Below are 23,480 nucleotides of genomic sequence, written 5' to 3' on the forward strand. Positions count from 1 at the left end.
GGCTGGGCTGGAACCAGCCCCGGGGTCTGTCCACCCCAACCACAGAGCTGCAGCCTGCAGGTGAGAGGTGAGCCCCCTCATAAGGCTGGGCTGGGCAGGGAAGTGCCTCTGTCCTCCTCTCCTCATCCAAGTGCTGTTCCCCAAGGTTGCAAGTCCCAGCACTAGTGCCCTGCCAGTCTGTGTATTGAGGGGAACAGGGATGTGGTGGTAGTAAGGGAGTGAAGGAGGATACAGGGGAAGGATTGAAGGGGCAGGGCGATGCAGGGCAATCAGGCTAGGCGGATCATGGGGCTGAGGGGAGCGAGGCTGGAGCAGAGGAAAGGTGTGAGGGAGGGATACAAGTTCCCTTTGCAGAAGCTGCACTTTCCTTTACTCCCCACTCCTTTGCCTCCCTTCCCCCATCACAGCACAATCCTCTTTGCACCGTATTCTTTTTGAATGAGAATTGCAGCCAGTTTGTAGGCGATGCCAGAAAGCTGGGAGGTCTGTACATTATTTAGTAATCTGTAGCTCCTCTGCAGGTCTCCAGCAGAATAGCTGCTTTTAATGCCAGTGCATATTTCTGCTGGCAGCTCAGACCCTCGTTCATTATTTCCCCCAGTGCTCTGAGCTGTGTCTGGCTGGGGTTTGTTGCTTTTCCATGGATCCGTCTCCTACAGTCCCTGTTCTGACCCCTAAGTTACTGACAACACCTCATTGGGATTGCCAGAAAATGATCCAGGTCGAGGGAGACCTCCTCCCTCCATGATATTGAATGCCTTTTGGTTTAGGAATTTTAAGCTAAATGGCTGCTGCTTCTTCGAGTGCCCCATGGGTGCTCTACTGATGGCGTCGGGCTCATCCCGGTGCTGCAGCTCGGAGATTTCCAATAGCTGTGTTCAGCCGGGTCGTGCATGCGCAATCAACAGCTCGTGCCATTCGCACCCTTTGATCATTGTGCGCACCCGGCTTCCCACTCAGTTCCTCTCAACCATCCTCGGCCACAGACAGAGCTCTTATCTCCTCAACATTTCTTTCAATCTCCTCAGGACAACTGTTTAAAAAAAAAAAAAAAGCTTTTAATTTAGTTGTAAATAGGTTACCCCTTTTTTACTCAGCGTTTCTTTTCTTAGTAAAAAAAACCCCCGAAAACAAGTGATTTAATCCACGGCTTCCTGGTCAGCCGGTAGTGGCTTTAGCCACAGGCTGAAATTGACCAGAAACCTCACTAACACCAATAACACTGGTCTACAATTTTTTAGAAGTCGTCTGCTTCAGAGATAAAATGTGCTATTTATTATGTATTTTGATGTGCTGAATTCAAATATGACAATTAAACAATTGATTGGCTACTGTTTCCAAGATATTTAAGTTTTTACATTTTACGTCTATGTATATTGTGTAGATAGTAGAGTTTTAATCATAAATTGTAAACCTAGGTCTTTTCATGTGTTTATGGTTGCTTTACATGATAATATTTCACCTGTCCTGTTTATGTAACACTTTAAAAATCAGCAAAAGCGTTATATAAATAAAATTTATTATGAAACAAAAGGCAAAAAACTATTATGTACATAGTTTAGTCCTATTCAGTATCTACTCAGTGCTTCTTGGCTTGTCTCTTGTATTCATTAAATGCTTGTCGCTCACTGCTCTGCAGTTCAGTGGAAAAAAATCTAGATGAGAGTGCAAAAAATGTATCTTTAGTGACATGTTGCAACCAAGGCTTTTGTATGCCTTGAGGAGGTTTTTCACCAACAACCTGTAGTTGTCTGCCTTGTTGTTTCCGAGAAAATTTATTGCCACTAACTGGAAGGCTTTCCATGCCGTCTTTTCCTTGCCACGCAGTGCATGGTCAAATGCATCATCTCGAAGAAGTTCACGAATCTGAGGACCAATAAAGACACCTTCCTTTATCTTAGCTTCACTTAACCTTGGAAATTTTCCATGGAGGTACTTGAAAGCTGCTTGTGTTTTGTGCATGGCCTTGACAAAGTTCTTCATCAGACCCAGCTTGATGTATAAGGGTGGTAACAAAATCTTCCTTGATTCAACAAGTGGTGGATGCTGAACACTTTTCCTCCCAGGCTCCAATGACTGTCGGAGTATATCTAGTCTGCAGACCAAGCAAGAGAGCAACAACCTTCAAATCGCCACAAAGCTTCCACTGATGTTGGTCATAGTTTATGCACCTCAAAAGTTGTTTCATGTTGTCATAGGTTTCCTTCATATGGACTGCATGACCAACTGGAATTGATGGCAAAACATTGCCATTATGCAGCAAAACAGCTTTAAGACTCGTCTTCGATGAATCAATGAACAGTCTCCACTCATCTGGATTGTGAACGATGTTGAGGGCTGCCATCACACCATCGATGTTGTTGCAGGCTACAAGATCACCTTCCATGAAGAAGAATGGGACAAGATCCTTTTGATGGTCACAGAACATGGAAACCCTAACATCACCTGCCAGGAGATTCCACTGCTGTAGTCTGGAGCCCAACAGCTCTGCCTTACTCATGGGTAGTTCCAAATCCCTGACAAGGTCATTCAGTTCACCTTGTGTTATGAGGTGTGGCTCAGAGGAGGAGGATGGGAGAAAATGTGGGTCCTGTGACATTGATGGTTCAGGACCAGAAGTTTCATCCTCTTCCTCTTCCTTGTCTGACTCAAGTGAGAATGATTCTGGTGCATCAGGAACCGGCAGTCCTTCTCCGTGGGGTACTGGGAATATAGCTGATGGAATGTTTGGATAATGCACAGTCCACTTTTTCTTCTTTGACACACCTTTCCCAACTGGAGGCACCATGCAGAAGTAACAATTGCTGGTATGATCTGTTGGCTCTTTCCAAATCATCGGCACTGCTAATGATGGTGTCGTCTACACGGTAAGGTTGGTGGGGGCTGCTCTCCCATTGACTCCAGCTGTTCTTCCCATTCTGGTGGAGTACTGGAATCAACTGGAGAGTGCACAGAGATCGATTTAGCTAAGCAGACATGAAAAATCAACGCCCATTCCATAGATCACTATATTGTCAATGCACCGCATAGTGAAGACAAGGCCTTTTTCTTACAGATTGGTCAATGTGCTCTTTATTTTAGCAAGATATGTTTTAAAATACTATTAGATTCTATGTAGTAATAATTCATATATTCAGGTTTGCCTTTGCACAGTGTATTATATCCAGTCTGTGAAATGTGTCTATCTCCTTATACCTCCCCATCACTGTATTACCTAAATATGCAATGTATGGTATTTGTAAAGCTTATTAACTAGGTTGATTCATGTACTTTCCCAGAGCAATCACCTCCTGGAAAGCCTGAGATTTTGAAGTGTCATTCTCCAGAAATGGAAACCTTTACTTGCTGGTGGAAGCCTGGCTCAGATGGAGGACTTCCTACCAACTACACTCTGCTGTACAGCAAGGAAGGGTGGGAAGCTTTGGCTAATTATTCAGTAGAATAGATTATTACTTTGCATCATACATATTTACAGCATCCAAACTCTCGCTTTATCTTCAAATTGCAGATAATTATCAGATGGCAAAGATGTTCTGATAGAATAGAGGAATATGTCCATGTCAATTTATGGATTTTATTTTTGTTTTATAAATGCTAATTTCAAACTCTGTTTTGAATGTAATCTTTAGTATGGCTTTGAGCCTTCCTTTGGCAGTTGGAAGAGTAGGGAATCTGTATCTGGAAGTCTGTGACAAAGCCATCAAAGGCCATCAACATTTAATAGCTCTGCCTTGGAGAAATAATGAGGTTGCTTCAGTAAAGTCATTGACTTTGAATGAACTCTATACACAGAAATCTATCTGTGGGCTGAAATTCCCCTGATCTAAGCAGGTGGCTTGGAGAGCTGCAGTTGGACCCCAACCAAAGAGAAACAAAATCTTTTTTTTAAAAGGTGTTTCTCCAAGAAAGGGGAGTAATTTCCTTGCCAGGAGCAGAAAACTGTCAGTGGGAATGCCTTCTCTAAAGGACTTAGGCCTTGGGCCAAATCCAGGGACTCTCAAAAGAGGATGAAATGAGGAATTTTTTACTTTTATTAATTGATTCAGCAAACCAGGGCTAAGAACTGCCAAACCTAGCCAAATTAAGCAATGAGATTACTTTAAGCATGTACTTAACTACTTGTGGTGGCAGAGGTACATACATGCTTAAGTTAAGCTTCTTTTAAAGTGTTTTGCTGAACTGTGGCCACTATTAGTAAATCAGATGGTTTACTTAATTTCCTGATCACTGATCTTTTTCATTTTTTAATTTCAGAAAAGAACAAACGTATGAATGTCCAGATTACAAAACTGCAGGTCCCAGTTCCTGTTACTTTGACAAAAAGCACACCAATCTCTGGACATCTTATAACATTTCTGTAAAGGCAACTAATGAGATGGGAAGTAACATCTCTAAACCTCATTATGTGGATGTGACTTCCATAGGTAAGAGTGGGGGCAAACAGAAAATAAAGTGGAGATAGTCCTGAGCTATACATCAGAGAATCAGAGAAAGCATAGAAATGTAGGGCTGGAAGGAAACTTGAGAAGTTATCTAGCCCATCTCTGACAGAAGTTTGTTTAGTCTTGTAGTAAGAAACCTGCAGCTTGCAGGCCACATGCGGCCCTTCAAGGCTTTGTATATGGCCAGGAGACATTTTGTTTACCTTTGCTCCCGCACAGGATTGCCAGATTCTGCTGGTTTCCACCCATGTAGGTTTTTTCCTGCCAGTATTAGTAGGGTGACATGTACATGAAGCAAGGGCACTTGAAGTGATGCACGTGCTGGTTGCATAAAATAATGACTGCGAGCACTGTTCACTACTTCAGTTTAATCAGCACAGCCCACAAATTCTAGATACACAAGTGCAGTTAGCAAAGCTATCGTACCTCTGGAGACTGTCTTGGTTACAACAATCTCGTGGCCCACTGAGATGGACGGCCACCCATTCACTAGCCTAGGTTGGCAATTGCTTGTCCAACCTGTTCGTAAAACCTCCAAAGGATGCACATTCCACAACGTCCTGGGGAATCTGTTTAAGATCTCACATCCTTGTGGCAAACAAAGAGAATTACTTCTTGTATTATCCTCAGTGGACAGAGAACTTTCTTCTTTATAACAATTAGGGATGTCAACATGTAGACGGCTACATGATTAACTGATAAGCCTGAGCTTATTGGTTAATCCTGTCGACTACGCATTTCCGCTCTCCCCCCACTTCCTCTGTATCAAAGGCAGCAAAGAGGGGAAACGGGAGCTGGTGCCCTGCAGAGCCAGCTTTTAAGCCAGCTCCCCATGAGCACAGGATCTGTCTTCACCCCTCTGCCCACAGGCAGCCGTGCAGAGGGTGAGGGGGCAGGTGGGAGCCAAGATGCATAAAGAGCTGGCTTTCAAACTGCCTTTCCACACATGCTGGTTCTGTGGACATGCCTAACCCATACCCCCCTTGTTGCCTCCTACAAAGGAGGGGAGGGGTAGGTGAGAGTTGCCTGCCCCCACCTGTTCTGCTGCCTCTATTAGTGGCAGCAGCACAGGTGGGAAGGGGAGGCTGCCACAGAGCAGTCCCTGTCCACGGCAGGTCCTGGCTCGCTGCATACAGAGGCTGATTTGCAGCATCAGCCCCTGTCCACGGGGCAGGGTTTCCAAGCTCCCCGCAGACAGAGGCTACTTCTCAACCCACTGAGCAGTCTCTGTCTGCAGTGAGCCTGGACCCACCACAGACAAAGGTTGCTCTGCAGCCAGTTGAAACTGGCTTCCCTTACGTACCAGCTCCCACCTGGCACCCTGTGCTGCTGCCTCTGATAGAGAGGCAGAAGTTCGGAATGTCAGGGTGCTCCCTGGTAGTGGGGCCGGGAGTGCTCTGGCTGCCAGCCCTGCCCCTAGGGACTATTGAATAGTCTTGTAACCACTAAAATTTTACGCAGTTACACGATTATTAAATTACATCCCTAATAACAGTCTTTTACATATTTGAAGACTGCTATCACATCCCATTTCTGAACCTTCTTGTCACTAAACTAAAAATGTCCGTTCCTTTCCTCACAGAACATGTTTTCTAAAGCTCTTAGCATTTTTATTGCTCTTCCTTATGCTGTCTCCAGTTTTGTTCATATCCTTCTTTAATTGTGTCACCCATAACTAGACACACTATTCGAGCTGAAGCCCCACAAAGCCTGAGCAGAATGGTACCATTTCCTCCCATGACTTAAATGTAACATTTCTGCTAATACAGTACACACCAGAATCATATTTGTCTTTTTTGCAACTATACCGTATTGTTGGCTCATATTCAATGTGTAATCCACTATAACCCCCAGATTCTTTTCTCCAATACAACTGCTTAGCCAGTCATTCCCATTTTCTATTTGTGAATTTTATTTTTCCTTCTTAAATGTAGTACATAGCCCTTATACTTCAAAACAACTCCATCTAGTTTCTGAAACTTTATCCTGAAACTGCTGATTGTGAAATATGTCTTTATTTAATAGGGAGGGAGCCATATAGGAATGACATTGATAAGCAGATAATTTCCATTTATTTTAAACTAGAAGATTTGTTGCTCAGGTCCTTAACTCAAATAATTTTTGTTTTTTCTTCATCTAAATCATTACTCTAGGATGGGGCTGGAGATGAGGGGTTCAGCCCTCTCTCACTCCAGCAGCTTGGGGCCAGTTACAAAGCACCTCTCTATGGCCGCTGCTGCTCCAGCGAGCACACCTGGGGGAGGGATGCATGTCCCCTGGCTGAGGCAGGTCCAGGTTTGTGTGCTCCCTGCACTCACCAGCCAGAGTGACGAATGCAACAAACTTTATGAAGGCGAACAGCCAGCAATGTTCCCATATGATAGGGAGCCGGGTTCAGTGCCCCCTCCCCTCCTGCCCTAAAGGGCACCTGGGGAGTGGGAGGCTCTGGGCTGGGGCAGTCCTGGAGGGAGGGAGGGGGTGCACCCCCAGCCAGCCCCTTTCATCTGTCTGGTGATTCTGACTCTTTTCTGTGTGATTTAATGAGAAACAATCCCATTCCAGGCACATCCCATTTTCCTGGCACAGCCTAATTCTTACCTTTAAGTTATGATAAGAGCTGCATACCGAATCTGATGGTCCTAGCTCTTATCGTTTAGGAGGAGTTCTTAAACAAATGGTCAGATGGACAGGACAGATGGATGGACAAACTCTCATGTCCAAAAACCATATGATGTGTGTGTTGTTTATAAATAGATAAAATCTTATTAATTTTTGATTGACTAATTGGCATCAGGTTTAGTTAAAATTATCTGATGTTTAGCTCAGGTTTAGTTAAAATTAGCTCATGTTTTCTCAGTGGGTTGCTGACAGTTTATGCTACTCCATAACAGTTCAGATTCTAAATATATCAGACTAGGTTATTTTACCTCAGTGTCTTCCTGATCAAATTTTGCTTAATTTACAAAGGTAAAGATACTTGTTCTAGCTGGTATCCCTAAAACTCAGTCTGGATTTTGAAAACTGAATAAGGTTCTTCCTGGTTTATGTTTCATAACTAGAACTATGACTCTGTGGGGTAAATGTTTCTGTTAGTTACTGTATTAAAGGCATGATCTGCAAGAGTGCTGGAAAGGGGCTGAGGTTTATTTTTTAATCCCAGTCACATGACCTGGCTCAAAGTTACAAAGATCAATGTCTTTTTCACAACACAGGAATTATTGCCCACTGCTTCTCTGAGTTGACCTTAGGCATCTTCTTCAGAAACGTATTAGCAAGGGACACACAAGACTTACTTGTATTCTAGGACCAGAGGTTCCTAATGTCTCCTGCCAAAAGTGTTTCTGTGAAAGCATTTTTAAGTAGGCCCATATTAGGGAAGTGTGAGCTGTACTCTTTAGTTTATTTTGCAAAGTGAGGGGCAGGGTTACATGCATACATTTGGTATATTCAAAACCCTAGTGGCTCCAAGCCACACTGAGATCATCCTGCTTTCAGTGTTTTACCAAATGTACATGTTCTGCTGATACAAAGATATCTATTATCAGGTCAGATGGTTTTATTCTATGAAAGTGTGTATAGTTTTATGTCGGTATATATTTCTGAAGCTTGACAAATTCAGCAGAAAGTCTAAGAGAAACATGAACAATAGTGTGACAAGTCAACTGCCAGTTCAAACATACTCAAAAAGAGAGAAAGAAAGCCAGAGAGCTAATGAACTATTACAAACCCCAGATGTCTTTTTTTATTGGCTTTTCTTATTCAGTGTAAATTGACACTTCCTGAAGTAAATAAGTTAAACAAGGGGTGGCCAACCTGTTACATACAAAGAGCCAAAATAGTGGTGGATACAGCGCAAAGAGCCAAGGGAAAAAAGTTGTTGAGAAAAAGAAAAAGGGGGCCCAGACTCTGTCCTTTTAAGAGCAGAGTAGGCATTGTCCTTTTAATGGTGGCCATTTTGAGCAGCCATTTTGAAGGATGCATGGGACGCTGCGGCTCTGTCTCTTTTTGCCTCCATTTTTTTCTTTGAAGAGCCGCGGGTTGGCCGCCCCTGTACTAAACCTTAATAAGTAGGCAGCTTCCCTGGTAAGAAAAACTAGAAGTTTCAGTGTCTGATCTTTCATTTGTACAGTTCAGCCAGACCCACCTGTAAATCTGTCTCTAGAAGTAATACAGTCATCTGGGATATTTCATCTTTGGGCAAAGTGGTCTCCACCTCCATTGGCTGATATCAGATCTGGTTGGCTTATACTTCATTATGAGTTACGACTAAAGTCTGAAGAAGGGAAAGAGTGGGAGGTAAGGAAATGGCAAACTTTCATAGTGGATGTTCCCTTTTCCCTAATTACCTATATCTTGGTATATACAGCTCGTTATCAGACAAGGGTCAGGTTACAAGTAAGGGTATCCATACATGACCATTGAAAAGAAGGAAGTATTTCTGTGGTTTGGAGGGAGGGAAAGTGAGAATTCTAGATATTTACATTATTGTACTGAGACTACAAGAGAGAGAAACTGATTACAAGAAAGAGTACAGTTGATTTTCCTTGAAATGGCTATCATGAATATGTCTATCTCAGATACTAGAGAAAATATCACACTTCGTGTGTTCTTTATGTCATAGAGTCAGGTTTCTTGAAAAGCTTTCTCAATAGGCAACAGGGTTATATTTCTTTTGCTCTCACATCTGAAATGGAGTTGCTAATATTGGAATGAGTGAAAACTAAACTGGTCCTCAGAAATCTAAAATAAGCCATACGCTCTAGAGTCCTGGAGAAATTTTGGTCTCATTGAAGGGAGATTTGATATTGACCTCAATGGGTCAGGATATCAACCTTATTTCTTTGTAGTGCCCATTCTTTAAAGTCTGTGGGTAAAATTCTAGTTCCACTGAAGTCAATGGCAAAACTCACTTTTACATTAATGGAACCAGGATTTCACTTTATGATTTATATAGAAGAATGCCCCAGTTCCTTATAGTTTCTATATTTTTATTTCTTTACAGACTATTTTTGTTGGACAGCAAACACATTATAAAGCATTTAAATTGCATCCTGGATTGAAATACATTATAGAAGTTCGCTGCATGCTAAACCATGGAGACTGGAGTGAATGGAGCTCAGGAGGTTACATTCAGATCCCTAATGGTGAGTGGCTGAGAAGCTTTCTGTTGATTTCTTTTTAAAATTGCAGTGACTCCAGTGTGTTGAAATGTTCCCATGTGGCAGCCCTGAATACTGATGTCACCTGTACACAGGAAATGTACGGTATGAGAAAGAGATGCAGTGCAACATTTATAATATTTAGGTATGGCACAGTAGTTCATCTTCCTGGTCCATTATTTAGTGTAACAACTATAAGTGCTATTTAATGATGTGATGGTGAGCTTTGGACATTAGTTAACTGGGAACTAGATGGAGATCATCAGCTCATTTCAGACAGGACATGAAACTGTACTCACCATAAGATGGTAACAAATTTTTACCAACCTGGTCTGGGTTTTAGCTGGTGGCTTAAATATAACAGACCTCAGATCTTGATACCAAACTCCTTACCCATGCTGCACTGTTACTCATCTCTGCTGTTTTATTAATTATATTTTTCATGTCTTGATGGCAGTAATTAAAATTTTCACATGTAAGTAAGGATCCTAAGTATTATTTTCAGAACTGATTTTTAGGCACTTCAGCATCAAATCTCGAGAGTTAAAAAATCAAAGATTCTCAATAGCTTGAGACCATATTTTACCTCATGTGGATAATCACAACACTCTTACTTACTGAAGTGTTACAATCAGCAGTATCATATTTAATGTGTTAACCTTCGACTTTCTCTATGCTTTTTGTTTTTGTCACTGATTACATCAGTAAGACACCAACCCAATCACAATAAATCTTTGGCTGTGATCAGACATGTAGATTAGGCCTCTTAAGTACCAGGTTTGTGGTCACTAAGCAAGAAGCATATAAATGCTTCCTATTTCCTATCCCTTAAAATCAATTCAGCCTTTTCTGGGAATGTATGAGAGTAGGGAAACACTGGCAGTGAGACACACATCAGCGAACACTTGGAAGGAAGGTTTCAGAGAAGTAACTGTGTTAGTCTGTTGCAGCTAAACAACAAGGAGTCCGATGGCACTTTAAAAACTAACAAATTTATTAGGTTATTGGAGCTCTAAAATAATACTCCTTGTTGTTTTTACTAGGAAGGAAAATGCAGCTTCATCAGCTACATTGGTGGCTGATTTCTTTTTGTTATCACAGAGTTTTGGGATGATGACTAGAGAATTGAAGGACACTTTTTAAAAGTGTTTTTTATGGAATAATTTGAATATAGACATATTTACAATGTATCTACTTAGAAAATTATATGGCTCATATTACCCCAGTATCTAAGTACCTTACAATTTTAATGTATTTATCCTCACAGCATCCCTGTGATGTTGGACAGTGCTTGTTGTTCCCATATTTACATGCAGGAAACTGAGGCATAGAGTAACTTGCCCAAAGTCACACACCAAGTCCTGGAGAAATTTTGGTCTCATTGAAGGGAGATTTGATATTGACCTCAATTGGTCAGGATATCAACCTTATTTCTTTGTAGTGCCCATTCTTTAAAGTCTGTCACAGCACAGACTTCAACCCAGATTTCCTAAGTCCTAGTTTAGTGTGCTAACCATTGGACTATCTCCTTCTCTACTGATATAGAAATGAAAACTTTTTTTTCTTGTATATAAATATACCCAAGTCTGACTGCTCTCTACCTGTCATTAATTTATACATTCAGGATTGGTTTTATTCAGTGTACTGAGAATCAGTTATGTTTATTAACTAGATAATTTATGCAATTTCACAGGCCAGCCCCCTGGAAGGCCTGAGCTACTGAGGTGTCGTTCTCCAGAAAAGGAAACTTTTACTTGCTGGTGGAAGCCTGGCTCAGATGGAGGACTTCCTACCAATTACACTCTCTTCTACAGCAAGGAAGGGTAAGAAACTGTGGCTTCTTATTTTACCTTATATAAGTAGAACCCTGCGCAGATACAAAATTTGTATCTTTATCCACATTTTTATCCTTAAAAATGAGCCACGCATAACTACATGGACATCTGTAGATGCGGATACCTGCAGATATAAAGCGGATAGCCACAGATTTGCAGAGCTTTTTGTATAAGTTTATACAATCTGAGTTCTCATTTGTTCTTAAGTTGTAGTTAATTATTGGGAGAGTAAAAAGTACTTTAAGATTTTTGTAAAAATGAATTGTATTGAGAAGCAGCAGTAACAACTTCATAATTGAGATTGCTGTGAAGTTTCTGTTTAAAACCACTTTTTCAAACTGCTCTGAAATACTCTATGCATTATTGTTATAGCTGAGGTTGTCCCAGCATATCAGAAAGATGAGATGGGTGAGGAGATTCCTTCTATTTGATGAACTTCTGTTGGAGAGAGAAAGAGGACCCTGTGTAAGCTCAAAAGCTTGTCTTTCTCACTAACAGAAGTCGGTCCAATAAAAGATATTACCACATCCATCTTGTCTTTCTGGGACATACTGACAGTCTTAGCCAGATTTTCTTAAAAAATGTTATTCCATTACAAGGCTCAAGATACAGTTTGTGGTACAAATTTTGGGTCTTTTAGTCAAAGGCTTCTGAAACAGAAGGCCACCCAAAATTACCTGTTTTTAAAATTATACTCTTTACATCAAACCTTTCACACAGAGATCTATAGACAATAGTAGGGTAGATCCATACAAAATGTGACAATGGTAAGGGCATTCTGGGGGTACAAGTGTCTGGAACCGAAGTCAGTCTCCAAAAAATTATGAATAAAAAAAATTCAGTGTTTTTGTTTAGTTCTTGGGAGCAAGCTACTTTTGGCTTGTCCCAGCATTACTCAGGTTGAGGCTCATTCGGGAAGTGTGCAGACACAAGTTAAAGTGGTGAGAAACAAAGCATGAAGCCGGTAGGCTCATCATTTTGTCTTATCTTCCTGTTTCTTCAAGGGAGATGGGAGACTAGCCCATTTCCCACAGTCAAGGACTTCCTCCTCTATCCCTAATTTGGATATATCTATCTAATTTGGATATATCTATCTAATTTGGATATATCCTAATTTGAGGATATGTCTCCTCAAGATGGAAGGGGTAAATTCCAGCTTGAGGAGACATACTCATGCAAGCTCTGATTGGGACAGTATACTAAAGAAGTTGTTTTCAAACTTTTTTTTTTCTCATAACCCAATTGAAGAAAATTGTTGATGTCCATGACCCAACATAATTTGACTAGAGTGTGGGCTCTGCGGCTGAGGATGAGTGCTTTGAAGTATAGGAGAGGACTCTGGTTTTGGGGTTGTCAGGGTTGAGGCAGGAGGGGTTCACCTTGAGCAGCTCCCAGTCAGCAGTTCAGTGGGTGTGCTAAAACATGCTTCCTGCCTCTCCTGGCACTGCAGACCATGATGTGCCCCAGAAGCAGCCAGCAACAGGTTCCCAGCCAATGTGAGTGTGGAACTAGTGCTAAAGGCAAGGACAGTGTGTGTAGCTTTGTGCAGTCTCCCTCCACACACCTAGGAGCCAGGCCTGTGGCTGGCTGCTTCTGGGGCTCAGTGCAATTTGTGATACCAGGACAAGAAGATAGCCTGTCTTAACACCCACACTGGTCACCTGATCAACCTGCAGCAATGAGACCCAGTGCCTGACATTCCATGACCCAGAACTGGGTCGCGACCCATAGATTCAAAACCACTGTACTAAAAATAGAAGTAAATCCATGGTGGCACAAGGAGTAGAAGGAGCTAGTTGCCCCAAGTGTGATCCCAGCAATAATTCAGGTACACAAGTGGGATAGCTTGCTCCTCCCACTGCTTGCACTGCTGTGGCTACATGTCTATTTTTAGCATGCTAGCTAAACACAGGTATATCTATTGGAGTTGGAATTCATACCTTCCAGCCATAAGTGCAGGGTCGAGGGGTGCTGCTGCACCTCCTGGCTTGAAATGGTTCCCATCACATACAGGGTTTACAGTTTGGTTCAATGGCTTTCAGCACCCCAACCATACAAATTGTTCCAGCAGCCCTGTTTCCAGCTCTAGTGTAGACATACCCTCAATTTGATAATAGTGATAAGTGAGTTACTGGGGACATGGAGAATTGTACAAACTGGATTTTTGAAGGGCAAAGGGTAAAAAATCCAGAATAAGTTTTGGGTATGGGGATACACAAAATAGATGTTGACGGTATATCAGAGGTACAAAATGAATTTTGGGAGGGAAATTAATGTTTGATTTATTCAGTATTTAGTAGGATAGTTAAAAGATTTTTCCAAGGCCACCTAGTATCTGGCACTTGGCAGAGGCAGTTAGCATGCAATGGGACTCACTTTGCTGCTATTCTGAAAGAAAATCAGCTAACCCATTGCACCATTTACCCAGCTGAACACGTGACACACAGCTAGAAGACCACACCCTTTGAGTGCCATGGTGTGCAGATCATCTCAGGGTCTTGCATGCTGGGGATGTATCCTGCCTTATTGTTCACCTGAGCTGGATCAGCATTTTATGCCTTTTTCCAGGGCCCCAAACCATAAGTGGGTGACAGACAGTCCTAAGTAAGTAGTAGTAATAGTAAAAAAATTCATGTGCTTTATTCTGTATGTTCCTGATCACTACATTTCTTCAATTTCAGAGACAGATCAATCAATGAATGTCCAGATTACAGAACAGCAGGCCCCAATTCCTGTTACTTTGATAAAAAGCACACCTCTCTTTGGGCAATTTATAATATCACTATAAAGGCAACTAACAAGATGGGAAGTAACATCTCTGAGCCTCAATATGTGGATGTGACTTACATAGGTAAGACATCAAGACTTTTTTAAACAGTGGTGCCAGAGGTGAACTAATCCAAAGTGCACGCAATTTCAGTTCCAGTGTTCAGGAACAAGATTATGTGTAAAAACTATATACCCACGCAATGTGGCATCTAAAGTAAAACTGCTGAAAAATACACATAGCTTCCTACTACTGTGCAGAAATGACATATTTTCAAAACTGCATTGATTTTAATTGATGTTATTTTTAGAGCTGGATGAAATGTTTCAAATTAACCCCTTTGTTCACCAAAAAATGCAGATTTGAGTTGATGAAAATAATTTGCAATTTCACGTCAATTATTGCAAATTGTTTTCATTGGGAAAAGCATTTAAAATATTGGATATATCAGTTCCTCTTTGGGTCATGGTGGGAGAATCATTTTCTTTTCAGATTTTTGCCTAAGAGGGCAAGTATTACATTTCTTTCCTGGAAAAGTGTTTAAGAGTACATCATTGCTAGAAAAATGTAGTACCAGTTTGCCAATAGGGGTACTTACTCAGTGCAAGGTTTTCTGACATATTGTTAAAAATGCCAGAATCTGTCTACGTTAGCAGTTTAAATGATGCAGATGAAATGCTACAGATTGTTGCTGAAATCTGGATTCAATTCTTTCTGGTGTAGACAATGTCTTAAGGTTGATACTGGACAACTTTAAATACTGCATATGTACATGAAGACTGAGCTTTTCTGTTTTCAGAATTGTATGTAAGATATTTGACTATGTAAAATGTTATCTACATAATCACTGAAATTTGCTACTTTTGTGCATTCAGAGATATATCTGCTGACTTTCATGACAAAAGACTTTACTGTATTTTACTCCCACTGGTATGCTGTCTCTTCAAGTCTATGAGAAAGAGAGAGCTAAGAGTAACACTGCAAACAATAATGTGGCAAAAATAATTGTCAATTTCAATTGTTATCAGTCTATAAATGATATTCAATCTCAAAATGAACCCATGTATAAACTACTCTGATTGCTTCAAATTTGTGCATTCATCCTACTGAGTATTGCTAAGATTATTAATCCCCTTTGTCACCGTACCAGAATGACAGTTGCAATTAACAGCTGAATATAAAACACTCACAGTTTAGAATTCTCTACTCTCTTTTCTTACACCAATTGATAGCTTTTACACTCATTCTGCAGAAGTGTAAAAAACTTTCCAGTGTGCAAAGCAAAGGTGATTCAAATGTTTCATTTCTGATCTCTCATTTTTACAGTTCAGCCAGACCCTCCTGTCAACCTATCTCTAGAAGTAAAGAAACAAGTAGATGGAAAACCTTATCTGTTGTTGAAATGGAATCCACCTCCATTGGCTGATGTCAAATCTGGGTGGCTTACTCTTGAATACAGGTTGCGACTAAAACCTGAAGATGGGGAAGAGTGGGAGGTAAGGAGAACATTGTCAGATTTTGCTAACTGGTCCCTTGTTGTTTATTATATCCATGAATGTAACACACTAGTCACCATCAAAAATTCACCATTACCAAAAGTTGCCCTACCATGCTGTATGAGAGACTGCAGTGTTTTCCTGTGTCTCCATAGAAAATAAAGTGGTATATCTGATTCCTCTGTGTGGTAAGCAATCGCAAAAATATTTGACTCAGTTTTAACTATATTATCATCACACTCTTTAAATTGTCAGTTCCTAATTTAACCATGTTCTAGATGTTGGTTTAAATGTTGTTCACTGTGATAATCTATTCTAAACCAGAACAGAAAATTACTAACAGAAACCTCAGTAACAATCTGTGGTAAAATTATCTGGAACTATTTCCATCCATGCAAGTAAACATTAGAGTCTACTGACAGGCTAAATAATGACAATGCATTCACAAGCCTTTACCTGTTTCTGTACTCAAATCTGGGGACATTTTGTTTGGGTGCCTTCACTATTCACTAGAGTTTGGCTGAGAGCTCATCTCTGGTGCTCTGTCAGCTATTGCTCCTCCAAAATGCCCTGTCTCCACTGCTTCCCTCTTCTGCAAAAACCTATGCAAATGAAGCGCGGATTAGCATATTGCTGTGCTTCATTTGCATAATTAATTAGGAGGCACTTTTGCACAAGGGGTTTTTTGCACAACTTGTGCAAAGCGACTCCTAATTAATTATGCAAATGAAGTATGGTAATATGCTAAGCTGCATTTAATTAGCATAGGCTTTTGCAGAAGAGGAAAGCAGTGTGGACATAGTGTTTGTTGGCTTGTGTTGCACTTTTCAGTATCCTCCCAGCCAGGGCCGGACAGAGTCATGGGCGAGCCGGGCAGCTGCCCTGGGCGCCAACTAATGAGGAGCTCCTGATGGCAGCTGTAAGGGGCTCGTGGCGTTCCTTACAGCTGCCATCAGGAGCCACGCACTGGGCTCCCGCGGCGCCGGCCCGCCCACATCCCCGCAGCGCCGGCCAGCAACACCCTTGTCCCCACGGCTTTGGGGCCCTGCACACCCCAGCACGCTCGCTGGGCAGCGCATGCGCCCCAGGGGTGGGCCCCGGGCTGCGCACCAGCGGCCGTGACCGGCCCGTGCATGCGCCGAGTGCCCCAGGGTCGGGCCCGCGCTCCACGGGCAGGCCCACACATGCGCCCTGCGCCCGGGAGCAGCACCGTGCACCTGGACCCAGGGCGCCAAAAGGGATCTAGCTGGCCCTGCTCCCAGCCTTTTAAGTTTCACGTTTTCAAAATTCACAGTTCAGAATTAACTATTTTTAACTGAGTTCTCTGCATCACTAGAGAACATCCTCTTCCCTGCCACCTTCATCATCTGCTAGATCCTTCCTTGGATTTTGCATCATAAATAAATAGCTGTTGGCAGAAAAGGAGATCCACCCTGGAGTGTTTCCATAATAATTTCACTTATACATTGCACAAAAGCTAAAACACTTTCTTACCACATTATATTAGAAACTGAGAAATATCTATCTAATAGATGGACTAGTATTCTGTTTCCATATTGCAAATTCTTACATTGCTATCTATTATCAGTATTGTTCATTTTACAGTCCCATTACTCTGTTAACTTTCTAACTAGCCTAAACTTTTTATATCAAAAGACTTCAGGAATGCAACCCCATGCTCTGGATGTCCCTAAGCCTCTAAGTACCAAATACTGGCATTGGATAACAGAGACTGAATTGTTCAATAATTACCTTTTGTGTTCATTCCCTCTGAATCATCTGGCATGGGCCACTGTCAGAAGACAGAATATTGATTGGATGGACCATTGATCTGGCCCACTATGGCTGTTCTTATGTTCTTAATTTTTATGAGTTTTGTGTTCTTTATTCTTCAGACAATTATTGTGGGACAACAAACACAATACAAGTTGTTTAGTTTAAACCCAGGAAAGAAATACATTGCACAGGTACACTGCAAACCAGACCATGGAGAATGGAGTGAATGGAGCTCAGAAAATTATATTCAAATCCCAGGTGGTGAGTTATTTGATACGCCTTTTAGTAATTATTTTAAAATTGAAGTGAATTTAGTATACTAGTTAGCTGCCGAGCTAGCAGCCTTGAAGACTGAAGTCCTGTATTACCCACAGGCCAGATAAAACATTGCTACAGTAGCGGAAGTGGCAGCTTCCCTACACCACACTCTGTTTGCCTCTCCCTTGATTAATTTGGAGTAAGAAGGTGGCTTACTCTTCTAACCCATTTAAGCATTGGCCTCTCCTAGCAAGGGTGCTGTTTAGTGCCTTTTATTATGGTGGTTTTCATATGCGGCTGCTTATCCATTGTAAAACTGCACTGAGATTACAGTATAGAACACCGAACAGATGGAAATAATTCTTAGCCCCTGTCTTCCGGAGCTATATTTGAACTAACCTACAGATATAGGGCTTTGTGTACCATTAAAAATTCTCAAAGCCATCCAGTAGTTGCTCCTTCCATGTCATTTCATTAATTATATTATATGGGAATTGACAATGAAATGACTAAACTATTCACCAAAACAAGCATGTGGGTGACATAGTTGCTTCCCTTGCTTTTCTGTCCTGTGTTGGTGGCAGCTGTGGCAAAATTACTCTTCCCAATGTACTTTCTATTCTTATAGGGGTTTTCTCCTAGGCATTTTATTTCCTGTGCTGTGCCATCAGATGAAGAGCACTTACAAATTAAGCACCAATATGATGCATTAGATCAGTATGTACTAGAGATGGACTCCAGCCACAGAAGTGGAGTTGGGAGTTGAGGCCATTTTAAAGATAGTTGCCATTCGCAAGATTGTTATCACCCACTCTTTAGCTGCTAGACTGTATACTGTCTAAGCATTCCTGCTTGTATTTTCTAGACATAGAATTGAAGGATGTGATTGTCTGGATCTTTGTGGCTGTATTATCATCTGTCATTTGCTTAATCATCATCTGGACAATGGCTTTGAAAGGCTATAAGTAAGTCACTGCCTTAATGTTTGTATTTAAGCTAAAGGATTTGGTTAACTACCTTTTAAAATAAGTTTTTAACATTTGTTTTAATTTTCATTGTTTTTTATGGTCTCTTAGAAGCTTATCAGTAAATGAGGTCCTGAACTGATGTACATTTGATATCATTGGAGCTATGCCTCTTTACATTGACTGAGAAGCTAACCTTGAGCTTCATGTTTAGTTTTTTCTAGTTCATTTGGAAAACATTGTTTTATGGAGTATTCCTACTTCTGTATGCCTTTTACTGTAGCCTTTCGTCTAGTCCTTGGATGCTATCCCAGGAGCATGAAGGGCCCAATGCTGGAAATAGTGTTTGCTGGTTAGCTACAGCAGCAAAGAGATATGCGTAACTTCTATTGTTGGTCTAGTGAGACAGAGAGAAGTGGTGGCTTTTCTTGCTCTTTGTTTTCCCCCACAGAGTGATATTTAGATATCTAGAACTAACTGTGCTTATCAGGCACTGCCTGTGGTGGAGCTTTGCAGGGCCACACGGCCCCAGGGAGGTTGTGCTGTGATGAGATACTCTTTGGGCAAGTGCCTGGAGTTGACTCCTCCTACCCCTCCCTGTTCCCTCTGGGGCGCTACAGGGTGTTTGAAGGGAGCATTCCTTCAGCTCCCCCATGTACAGAGACTGCAGTTGTAGTTGTCACAAACTCTTGAACAGAGGAAAGCTCCTTGTGCCCCCACTCCATCTCCTCTCACCAACTCAGACACTAGATGGCCATTAGAGCCTGAGCCCTGCTCTACACTTAAAATGCATGTCACTTTAACAATGTCACTCAGTATGGCATTTATACTGGCCAAACTCCTAGTGTAGATAGCGCTATGTCAATGGGAGAGCTTCGCCCATCAGCACAGCTCCCACCTCTCAGGGACATGGAGTACCTACCCCAGTGGAAGAAGTATAGGTCTCCAATCTGCAGTGATAGTAGCTTCACTAAGTGCTACAGTTGTTCTGTAAGGATGAGTCTAGACTACATTCGACGGAGCCATGTAGATGAGTGTACTCGGCAAAGGGAAATGAGGTTTACAGGACCTGACGATAAAGGGTTCTGGGATCGACTGATCCCTGTCTAGACTACCGCACTGTGCCGACAATCAGCTGATCGGCACAGCGCGGTGGCCATTTTGATGTAAATGAAGCAGCAGTTATTTAAATCGCCGCTTCATTTCCCTTTGCCGAGTACACTCATCTACATGGCTCTGTCGACGGAGCCATGTAATCTAGACATACCCTAAGTGTGGAGAACCCCTCAGGATAATTCCCAGTCCAGGGACTGAAATATCTCACTAGCCTGAGGCATAGGACACACTATTTGAAGTTTAAGGTTGGTGCCAAAATTACTTATTACAATTGGTGTGAATTTTAAATATGCCAGGTGAGTAGTACACTTTTGCACAGTTGCATCACCACAGTATTGTGTAGCATTGCTGTATGGTATTAACAGCTACTATGTTTCACACTTGAGAGAGATGCACGTCAGCACCAAAATCACATTAGGTGCTGTACTATTACAAATATTTGTAATAATAGAAATAAGTGATTCTGACAATTATTACAGCTGTTGTCTTCTGGTTTTGGGAGGTTGGTTTGTTTTTTATTTTTACTTCCAGTTTATAAATAATTAACTTCACCACAGTGTTTGTACTATTCCCTTTTATGTGAGGTAATTAAAATGTTTACTGAGATATACCTGGCTGAGTAAGGAAGGCTGTCCTGGGAAGGGGTCATTCAGTGGGCTGAGGTTTAATAAGAAAAGTATCAAATACATTACAAATGTTTGAAGTGGTGCAGAAATAGGATAGCAATAGGGACAATAAGCTGCGTGCCTTCACTTTGTGTGTTCTCTGCTTTTTTTTTCAGTATGGTAGCCTGCATCTTACCACCAGTTCCAGGGCCCAAGATAAAGGGACTTGATACACATCTGCTAGAGGTGGGTATTACTAAGTACAGTACTACATACTTTGCTTAGCTTTTATAATAATGAACACAAGGAAGATGGCATTCACATTTAATACTGGAACAAATCTTTATCCTAACTAGGTATTTTATAGCTTGAATTAATTCAGATAATAAATAAAATGGCCAGGTCAGTGATAAGGACTGAACATGCCTTTAAGCTAGTGCCCTCATTGGGGAGAGGAGTGGATCTGAAAAGGGGGTTTGTATCAGCATTTATTCTGAGGCATTGTATCTGAGGCTGTCCTAATGCTCCCTGGAACACCAGGGCGCTAAAGTCTGAGGGTACGTCTACACTACAACGTTAATTCGAACTAACTTAGTTCGAATTAGTTAATTCGAACTAAGCTAATTCGAACTAACGGATCCAGACTAAAAAACTTGTTCGAATTAGCATTTTGCTAATTCGAACTAGCATGTCCACATTAAGTGGACCCTGAACCAGGCTTAAGGATGGCCGGAAGCAGTGCCGGCAGGGCATCAGAGGAGGACTTAGAGCGTGGAGATGCTGCCTCAGGCTAGCCAAGGGCTGTGCTTAAAGGGTCCCGACCCCCATCCTGGACAGACAGTTCTCAGGGGTGCCCCGCTTGCAAAGCAGTCCTGGCTTGGATTGCCCGGAGTACCCACACTGGGCACATCACAGCACTCGGCCATCAGACCGGCTGCACTTGCCGCAGGCTGCCATCTGGGCAGAGGGGGCAATTGGGGGGCTGCAGGAGAGCTTCCACCCCAAAAGCCCGCAGAGCAAGCCCAGTCCTCCCCATCAGGGGCACATACCCCATTCCTCCCTCACCTCCTTCCACTTACCCTTCCCTAGCCCCTCTTCTTGATGTACAAAATAAAGGACAATTGTGTTCAAAAATTGAATCTGTCTTTATTGAACAAAACTCGGGGAGACTGGGAAAAGGAAGTGGGAGAGGGGAAGAGAGAGGCTGGGAGAGAGGAGGGCAACTAAAATGATCAGGGGTTGGGAACAGGTCCCATATGAAGAGAGGCTAAAGAGACTGGGACTTTTCAGCTTAGAAAAGAGGAGATGGAGGGGGGACAGGATAGAGGTCTCTAAAAGCAGGAGTTGGGTGGAGACGGTGCATACAGAAAAATTCTTCAATAGTTCCCATAAAGAAGGACTAGAGGACACCAAAGGAAAGGAATGGGTAGCAGGCTTCAAACTAGTAACAGAAAGTTGTTCTTCACAAAGCAAAGGGTCAACCTGTGGAACTCCTTGCTGCAGGAGGCTGTGAAGGCTACAACTAGAACAGAGTTTAAAGGGAAGTGAGATCAAGTCATGGAGGTTGGGTCCATGGAGTGCTATTAGCCAGGGGGTAGGAGTGGTGTCCCTGCCCAAGGTTTGTGGAAGACTGGAGAGGGATGGCACGAGTCAAATGGCTTGGTCACTGTCTTCAGTCCATCCCCTCCAGGGTCCCTAGGGTTGGCCGCTGTCGGCAGACAGGCTACTGGGCTAGATGGACCTTTGGTCTGACCCAGTACGGCCATTGTAAGCTCAGGACTCAGGGTCGGGGGTCTCAGTGGACCACCTTGATTTTCATGCTAACCTGCTCCTGAGTGGCCAGGCTGGCAGCTCTCCTGCCCTAGCCGGCCACTTTCCTGTGCCTAGTGTGGAGGTCGTGGACGAGGTCCACGATGTCTGCACTAGCCCAGGCGGGTGCCCGCCTCTTGTGGTCCCGGGCAAGCTCCCGGGAGCCGCCAGCCTGGTCCCGGGAAGAGGGGGAGGGCATCGGGTGGGTGGCTCGATCCGTGCCAGGTGCAGGGTCTGCTGGCTGGGTGCTGGCAGGCTTGCACCTGGCATGGGCACCGTAGCCAGCCCGTGCCCCTTTTTATGGGTCCGGGGCCGGGAGGGGGGCAGACGAGTTTCCCTGGTGTTGGCCAGAGTGGCCACCAGGGAAACCTGGGGAGGGCTAGCCTCCCACTAGTTCGAATTAAGGGGCTACACAGCCCTTAATTCGAAATAGTAAATTCGAACTAGGCTTAATCCTCGTGGAATGAGGATTACCTAGTTTGAACTAAGCGCTCCGTTAGTTCGAATTAAATTCGAACAGAGCGCTAGTGTAGCGCCTGTGAAAGTTAGTTCGAACTAACGTCTGTTAGTTCGAACTAACTTTGTCATGTAGACATACCCTGAGAGACTCTTGCCAACTCCTTCTTTTAATAGACTACTAGGGGTTTGCGCTCCCTGCTCCCTGCACTCACCAAGCTCCCTGGCCACTGGGGAGGACTGGGCAGTGGCTGCGCCAGCCAGATCCCTTCCCTCTACCCTTCTCCCCCAGCCCTGGTCCCCTTCCTCCAGCCAGGGCCCCTTCTCCCTCTTCGCCTCCCCTCCTCCCCCAGTCCAATACTTTCTCTCCCTCCTTAACCCTCCACTGAGTGGGTCCTGCTGCCAATACAGTGGAGCAGCTGTTTTTAAAACACCAGCAGCTGCCTGCTACATGGCAGCTTCTGGCGTTTCAGCCAGCTGCTGTGCAGCGGCTGAGGGAACCAAGGTGTATCCCAGTCCTAACCCTCCCTCAACCTCCCCTAGCGCAAGTCCTGCCATGGTCCCCCCATGACCTCCAGCATGGATGCTTCTGCCGGCACCCCAATCACCTGTTTTTAAAACTGCAGCCGCCCTCCATGTGGTGGCTGCCGTACGTTCAGCCAGCTGCTGTGCAGCAGCTCAGGAGACCAGGGTGTACCCCAAGCCTGCCCCCCCTCCCCACAGGTCTCACCACCACCTGCCCACTTATAGAATCATAGATTCCTAGGGTTGGAAGAGACCTCAGGAGGTCATCGAG

The 23,480-nt window shown here is 43.1% G+C and overlaps 1 protein-coding gene across 12 annotated transcripts in view; it reads left to right on the plus strand.

The window, feature by feature from the left end:
• Nucleotides 1-23,480, plus strand: part of PRLR (prolactin receptor) — a 258,625-nt gene that overhangs the window by 227,600 nt on the left and 7,545 nt on the right. For 11 of the 12 annotated variants that reach the window (XM_075932555.2, XM_089779426.1, XM_075932553.2 and 8 more), the window contains 10 exons: nt 3,279-3,411; nt 4,255-4,424; nt 8,572-8,738; nt 9,445-9,586; nt 11,295-11,424; nt 14,118-14,287; nt 15,530-15,699; nt 17,595-17,736; nt 18,599-18,698; nt 20,596-20,665. In XM_075932555.2, the coding sequence (XP_075788670.2) occupies nt 3,279-3,411; nt 4,255-4,424; nt 8,572-8,738; nt 9,445-9,586; nt 11,295-11,424; nt 14,118-14,287; nt 15,530-15,699; nt 17,595-17,736; nt 18,599-18,698; nt 20,596-20,665 (1,394 nt within the window). The remainder of the gene's footprint in view (nt 1-3,278; nt 3,412-4,254; nt 4,425-8,571; nt 8,739-9,444; nt 9,587-11,294; nt 11,425-14,117; nt 14,288-15,529; nt 15,700-17,594; nt 17,737-18,598; nt 18,699-20,595; nt 20,666-23,480) is intronic. The other variant, XM_075932559.2, reaches the window with a different exon arrangement.

This window comes from Pelodiscus sinensis, chromosome 6 (genome assembly GCF_052426305.1).
Source record: "Pelodiscus sinensis isolate ZL-2025 chromosome 6, ASM5242630v1, whole genome shotgun sequence".
NCBI classification, from domain to species: domain Eukaryota; kingdom Metazoa; phylum Chordata; order Testudines; family Trionychidae; genus Pelodiscus; species Pelodiscus sinensis.